Source organism: Falco punctatus, assembly GCF_963210335.1.
Source record: "Falco punctatus genome assembly, chromosome: 3".
NCBI lineage: Eukaryota > Metazoa > Chordata > Aves > Falconiformes > Falconidae > Falco > Falco punctatus.
Genome location: NC_137582.1, coordinates 47580334 through 47587772, shown reverse-complemented (window position 1 = coordinate 47587772; position 7439 = coordinate 47580334). Strand labels below are relative to the sequence as shown.

Genomic DNA, 7439 nt, shown 5'->3' with positions numbered 1-7439 from the left:
AGGAGGTATTCCCACATGTCTAGCCTTACCTGGTGGTGGCTCCTCCTGGGGCTGCAGGATATTGGGCCTGGATATTATAAAAGAACAGCCATCCTATTCTTATACAAAAGTATTCTCTGCCTTTCATTTGAAATGTGGTTTCTGTTCCTTAAGAAGAAGAGTGTAATAATTCTCAAAATATTTCACAATTCAACTTTTATACACTCAGCATTTGGCTGTTGCTAAACAATTTGTGTTAAAAAGATTTGTTATTATTTTACTGCATTTTCAGTTTTGAAATGTGAAGGTGATATAGCATCCTAATTGCACAGTTATACCCATATGAGTGCCAGAAGTGGTGTACTCTTTCCCTGTATTTCTGAACTATTTAATTATCATCAGGTATATACAAGTCCTGACTAATGATGGCATTTAATATTTTCTGTTATATCAGACGTAAGATGGTGAATAGGATACAATTAATTCTGAGATTTGTTTAAGGGGATGGAATTTGTTGTTGGATGGTAGTTGTGCTCCCTGAACAATTAGTCCTTCCACCTCCAAACTCCCCTTCGCATACTTCCCACATGAAACATTAAAAATCCTGAGAACATTTTGCATCCTCATGAGGCTGTACAGCCTTGTTACCCAAAATGTACCGATGCAAGCTGAATGACACAGCACAACGGAGAACTGCACAGCACATCATGCATTGAATATAGCTAACATAAAGCCTAGTACCCCACCTTGTCAAAAGCAAACACCTTGCAAAGGGCCTAAAAGCAGGGCAGGCAGGTGTGACACGTTTCTTTCTAATACTCTCCCCGTGTCCAGTAGGCAGGCTACCAGGTAGGAGAAGATCATGAAGTTCATAATTATTCTCTGAGAAATCCTGTCCCAGGGGTGTCTAGGAAGGCTTCGTAACAGTCTTCAGAGAGACCTGGATTTCACGCATTTTACAGATAAGCTTGGAATAATCTATGAGCTGCACAGTCCATCGCTCAGTGTTTTATGCAGGAAATCTCTCAAACCGTGTGCACCATCAGGTAACGTCTGTGTAGCAGAGGCAAGGATAAAATCTCATTCTGCGGGGCAGCACCTTGCGGCCTGCCCGGCGCTGCCCTGCCCGCCGGCTGTCCGGAGCAGCTCCCCCAGCAGCTCCCCCACACCTCAGTCTCACTCCACAGCGATGCCTTCCCAGGTTACATCCGATCCGGTACCTGAAGCAGGACTCCACTGGGGAAAAATCTGCGCGCAGGCCCTGCGCCCCTGTGCTGTGCCGCACCCCGCCCCCACCCCCCTGCGCCCCAGCCCGGCCGCCCGCGCCCCCCGCCGCCTCCGGCCCCCTGGGCGCTGTGCTCACCCCGAGCCCCTCGGGCCGCCCCGGTCCCGTCCCCTCCGCATTTTCAGCTCTCCTGTTACTTCTGCTCCGGTCAGGCCTCCCCACTCCTGTTCCCCACTCCCGGTTTTGCCAGATCTTTGTCGCCGGTAACTCTTCCCCCCACTCTGAACACCAGCAAAACGCAAACACCCCTCACGGGGAGTCGCTGAAAGCACAGCTGGCCTAACTACGGCCGCCCTCGCACAGGCGCCGCCGCCCCCGGCTCTCAAAGGCCCGGGCAGCCTGGGCCGCCGGCCCGCAGAGCAGCGTGCAGAGCGCCGAGCCGCACCTCGGCTGCAGCGGCTCCTTCTCGAGCGGAGGCTTCGGTACCGCCGCGACGGGCTCCCCGCCCCGAGGCGGCTCGGCTGGGCTCGGGCCGCCCCCCGGCCGTAGCGGGGCGGGCTGGGGGCGGGCTCGGCTGTCACGGCAGTTCCGGCGGAAGGCGCGGCGGGTCGGTGCCGCGGCGCGGGGCTGCCCGCAGGCATGGTGCAGGACGCGTGGGGGCGGCCGGTGGCGGAGCTGCTGCTGCGAGCGGGTGCGGCCCAGAGCATCCTCTGCCTCTGCTCCCGCGCCTTCGTCGAGTGAGTAGCGGCCTCGGCGTCGGGCGGGCCCCGCCTGGCCGCGTCCCCCGGGGCCGGGGCAGGTTTCCGCTGGGGAGGCGCGGGTAAAGGAGCTGCGGCTGCGGCCGTGGCGGCTGCAGAGCGGCGGGGGGGGGGCGCACGAAAGGTCCCTGTAGGCCGCGTTTACCAAACGATGCCAGCCGTAGGCGAGGGGGACCCGGTTCCCGCGGGGGGCCCTCGCCGGAGCGGGCACGGCAGCAGCGGTGCCGCCGGCCGGAGCCCGCTCCCTCCCCAGGAGCGCGGGCCGCGCTGCGTCGCCCCCGGCTGGGGCACCGGCTGCGCGGGCTGCGGTGGCGCCGCTCCCCAAACCGCTCGCCCCCCCCGGCGGCCGGGCTCCCCCCCGACCCCTTCTTCCCCAGACGGGGCGGCCGGGCTGCCCCCCCGTCCCTCCCCCCGAGGCGAGCGGCGGGCCCCGGAGCCTCCCCGCGCCGGGCGGAACAGCTCTGCTAGCGGGGGCTGGTGCCTGTCACGGGCTGTGGCAGGTGGGTGACTGCGGGGAGGAGGTCGTGGCCAATTTTGCGGTTAAATACAGTCAGTGTTTAGCGGAGGCATTTGCGGAGGTGATGTTCCTCCAGCGTCGGCTGATGGCTGAAGTAATTGCAGTTGTGGACGAGAGACATTAAGTTCCACTTAAATGGAATTTTTTGAGGGCCTAAAATTTCAATTCCAGGGTATTCTATGTAGCAACAGCATTTTCTGAACAGCTCTCGGGTAGACTTTCCCAGCAGGCTTTAAAGTGTTGCCTTTTACATATTTTTCTTTGTTTTGTGTGTTGGGAGTCACAGGGCAGCCCAGATGGGAAGGTGTCTCGAAAGATGGTCTGGTCCAGCCTTCCCAGGGAAGGGGGGCCCAGGTGAGCTTGTCCATCACCCTGTCCAGTTGCATCTTGAAACCCTCAGCCATGGGGACTCTAACACATCCTTGGGGAGGTTTTTTCCACTGAACGATTGTTTTTACTGTAAAAAAAAAAAATGTTTTAATGATGACCTTCTGCATCAATGTATGTCTTCGTTTTTACAGAGATCGAAAATTATATAAACTAGGATTAAAAGGATTTTATGTCAAAGATGACAATAACAGCACAGGTAAGATAAAATGTACTGTGCAGTTTGATGTACATACTTAAAGTGAGTTATGTGTGTTTATCTAAGTTGTTCCTATTTCTCAATTGTTTTTCAGTGCTTTTGGTATGGCGATAGATGTAAATAATAACGTAGCACTTGCACAGTTTTCACGTTACCATAATTTTGATGTGGAAGTTTGTGCCAGACCAAGCGCAGTGGTTATTCCTGTCTGACAGACTTACCACCTCATATAATCTCCACCTGGTGCACAAAGCAGATTAGTTCACAAATCACAATTTTAACTAACTCAAAATTAATTATATAACAGAGCGCTTGCAGATCCTAGCTGTTTGCCTGAGAGAAACACTGTCCTGCTGTCTCTGCCTTGGCCTAGGACATCAGCTGTTGCTGATTAGTCAGCAGGGACAGTAGAGAATAAGCAGTAGCCCTGATGGGGGAAATTGTAATTTGCATGTACCTGAGGAATTATATGAGGAGGACCAGAGTCAGTCTCTCCCTTGATAGGCCTGTATTTTGGGAATGGTCATGGTGCATGCTCTGGCAAATTCAGCACCACTCTTTTGCTCTATTCTCCCAAATTCCCCACATATACCTATCTAAACATAATTCTTTTGGTATCTGGCTTTTCCTTTGCTGTCTCGCTAGCTGCAGCATCATATAATAGCTTGATTTGAAAGGAAGAAGTTTGAACAGAAAGGAATGTCCATGGAAGCTGATAATTGATGGCACAGGTTTGGTGGAAGCAATGTGAGAGGAGTGAAGGAGAATGTAAAATGTCGTTTTCTGCATATATGATTGAATTGTGATGAGAGTAATCAGTTAAAACCAGAAGGGTCTTGGTGCTGCGTGATAATTTGGCAGTAAATATATCCTGACGAAAAAAAAATCATAAATGCTTCAGTTTTATCAACTATCAAGAGCTTTTGTATTTCAGAATTTCCATTAATAACCAGTTCCTACTTTCTCAGTGGTATTTGTCATTTTATATACATACAATATGCAAGCAGTGATTCAATAGTTGATCAGTTAACTTCTGAGATAATTAGGTTCTGTAGTTCACACATTGTTGTAAAACCACATTATCTTTGTTAGTGTGATTTTGAAAGATTTGTAACAAAACTGGCAGTTTCTTGTATTTTAAGTTTGCTGTGATATATGCCAGAAGAACTTATGTAAAGAATTTTTTTCCATGATACTAATGTCTTTGTTGTTTGCTGGGCGTTTTTGCAGTTTGCTCTGCAAGACTGAGGTGAATGTTTGCAGTGTGTTGACTCCAAGCACCCACACCCTCTACCCCAATGCTTATTGCCGCACATCACATATGATGCGAACTATCTCTTCATCCAGTTTAGGTCAGCAGTCACAGCTGTGTCCACTCCCGATCTCTTGGCCACCCCAGCCTATGCGCTGGGGAGAGCAGATGGTAAAAAGAGAAGGTTGTGGGGCTGTGCAAGCACTGCTCAGCAATAGCCAAAACATTGGTGTGTTATCTCCACACTGTTTTAGCCACAAATCTCAAACACAGCACCACAGAGGCTGCTAGCCAGACCCAGTGCAATGTTTTGGCTGTTTAAGTTAGATTTTGGTTCCTACTGAGGTGTTAATGAGAAAAATTTTAAATGGGAAAGGAGGCTTAAGAGGCAGTTGTACTATTTTTTTGTAGGCCATGCTGTGGCATTGAGGTATCAGAATCAGATTATATTTACTTAATAGAATTTGTTACTAGGGGAAGATCAAGCATCTGAGGAGGAGAACCGTTGTCCCAATGTGACACTGAAGGTGGATACTAATCATGCTCTGGACCTGGAAGAAGTCGAACTAGACTCGGAGGCTGAGCTTATGAAGAGCATGGGGTTGCCTCTGCAATTTGGTGGGCAGTCAGCCCACAGGGACTTTGTGGTAAATCTTTATTTACTTTATTCTTTCTGTTTACTTTGTGTTTCCAGATGTAGGGGCATGTCTACCCAGTTATTTTGGGGACTGCAGTTCATGGAAGTGTATCCAAGCTGTCTTTAATGTCCTGCCTCACGTACTTGTAACAACATACCTGTGTGTTTTTTAAAATGCACCTGCCAGTTTGACTAAACAGGGTCAGGCTGTGCTTTATGTTTCCATATCTGTTCTGCTCTTGCTACTAAAGAGAGCTAGTTTAAAATAGCTGTGATCACATTGATGTTCTGCATCAGGACAACTAGTACACTCCAATCTGAGCGCATGTGTTCACACTGTCTGCTTTAACCATTTAGCTTTAGGTACTAATATAAAAAGCTAGTTTCTTAGATCCCCTTTGCAACTGAAAAAGCCAGGCTGTCCCAAATGGCAGGAGTGAGGCTTAGGTGCTCTGCTTCCCATAGGGAGCACTTGAGCTTTAGAGAAAGACTAAAATATGAGAAAAAGACAGTGGGATATCCACATTATCCACTTTATGGAATACAGACCTCCTTGGCAGTGAGAGAGTACTTCTGTGGAGAGTGCACGGTTTTGACCTGATTGATTTGTAAATCAGCCGGAGAAACTTGTACGTTATTTTAATTGAAGGCATGTAAATAGACCTTACAGGCATCCAGCTTCAAGCCCAAAGTATACATGCAGTTTTTCTTGCTATGTAGTAGTGTTGCGGATGGAGTGATGACACCCTTCACTTCTAAGAGAGAAGTAGCAATATGTTTATTGGTATAAAATAGCAGTTTAATGAAGTTTGGTAGTAAATGCGACAGTGGTTTAACAAGATTTGATCGCAATGTACACTTGATTATTTACTGCACAGAGGACAGGGTCAGACAAAATTGTTAGGGAGACCCTCCCATTGAGCCATGAGGTTGAGAAAGGACCCCTGTGGGTTCTAAACTTCTTCTTAGAGGGGAGTTTAGGTGTGACTAGATCCAGACTTGGACTCAGACTTCGTCAACAGTTTATATCTAAAGGATTCTATGTACACAATCGATCCTTTATACCACTTAACTAAGATTTCAAAGTTTAGCATGCACTTAATCGCTTACCAAGAACCCATTGCAGCAAGGAATCTCTCAACCTGAGGAGTAACCTTGAGAGGCATCTCTGCTCAAGGGGAGGTCCTGTCGTGCAGCCCACTGCTGTGCAGGAAAGCTCAGTGAGATCTGCACTGTCCACTATTTATGGCAGAGTGAGATAATTGATTCAGTCATATTTGCATAATGACTACAGAAGTTAGTTTCAAGCTTGGCTTGAGTTGGCCCTTGAGCAGCACTATTAGGTGAGCACATGGTTCAGATTAGCCCTTGGCTATGGTGTTGATCTGTCTCCCCCAATCCACTTTGAGCAGGATGCAGCTGCCATGATCATATGCATCTGTTACTACTGACCGGCACTGGTGATTATCACTTGAGCATTGAGCATTGTTATGGAAATGAAGGTCAGGATTGGGGGGGGGGGGTGTGTGGGAAGCACACTGCTTACACACATTACAACAAGTAATACTGCAAATAAGTTAAATGAAAAAAATGTATGTTTTTACTAGATTACTACTGAGCATTGTGCTTTGCACTGTGTGTATGAACATGACATTTTGAGGGATGTGTATGAAAGATTAATGCCAGTTCTCTGAACCTAACATCTTTATAGTCCACCTTATGCATTTGTCAATGCAACAAAACTAGGGATTGCAGCTGATGGGACATTTGGAGTAATAGCTGTATATCTGCAGTCTTTTGTCTACATGAGTTGTAGTCTCTCACCACCACCACCTTTTTACCTGCCAAACTTAATTTGGCAGTTTATGAAAAAAAAAATGGTGGATTTATCGGATAGAAAAAATTGCTTTTGTTGGATGTTTTTATCTTGTTTATATCTGTAAGCACAGGAAGCCCCACAGAAACAAGTGGAGTTGTATTTGATTAAACCAACAAGTTGCTCCAGCGTTTCTTTTCTTTTCAGTAGCAGGTTTATGTCTTCTGTTCCACTAGGCAGCTGTAGCAGTCTGAGTTTGTTGTAACAGGTGAAATGTTTGTATTGCACAAATGTTTTTGCCACAAACTGGCAAATGCCACCTGTTTGGAGAGGAGGCTGTTTCCTTGTGTTTCTGTTAGCCAACTTGGAGATCAGCATGGGATAGGAAGAATACTACACCCTTCTTGGGTCTGTGTCTTCAGACATACAGAGATCCAGCTGCAGGATTTACAGAGGTTACAAGTATAAAGTGATCCTTTTTTGTTTAAAGCACCCAGAGGTAGCAACGAGTTAACATTCTGTTAGGCTGAGCATTGTATGTTCACTGCCCTAATGAGACACCTGAACAGTGTTTGCTGGCCAGGCAGATACCAGACAATCTGGTCAGCCTCTGCAGCCCCCTAAAACAGGTCCTTGATGTTACTGAGATACTACTTTACTTTTAAGCTC

The 7439-nt window shown here is 47.8% G+C and overlaps 1 protein-coding gene across 5 annotated transcripts in view; it reads left to right on the top strand.

Moving 5' to 3' along the window:
* The first annotated feature begins 1393 nt into the window (after positions 1 to 1393).
* The window catches only part of TGS1 (trimethylguanosine synthase 1), a 28969-nt gene continuing 22923 nt past the window's right edge, over positions 1394 to 7439 (top strand). For 2 of the 5 annotated variants that reach the window (XM_080379265.1, XM_080379262.1), the window contains exons 1-3: positions 1395 to 1941; positions 3001 to 3065; positions 4792 to 4964. In XM_080379265.1, coding sequence (XP_080235391.1) covers positions 1844 to 1941; positions 3001 to 3065; positions 4792 to 4964 — 336 coding nt within the window. In that variant the 5' untranslated portion in view covers positions 1395 to 1843. Of the gene's footprint in view, positions 1942 to 3000; positions 3066 to 4791; positions 4965 to 7439 lie in introns of all 5 variants that reach the window. The other 3 variants (XM_080379263.1, XM_080379264.1, XM_080379261.1) reach the window with 3 other exon arrangements.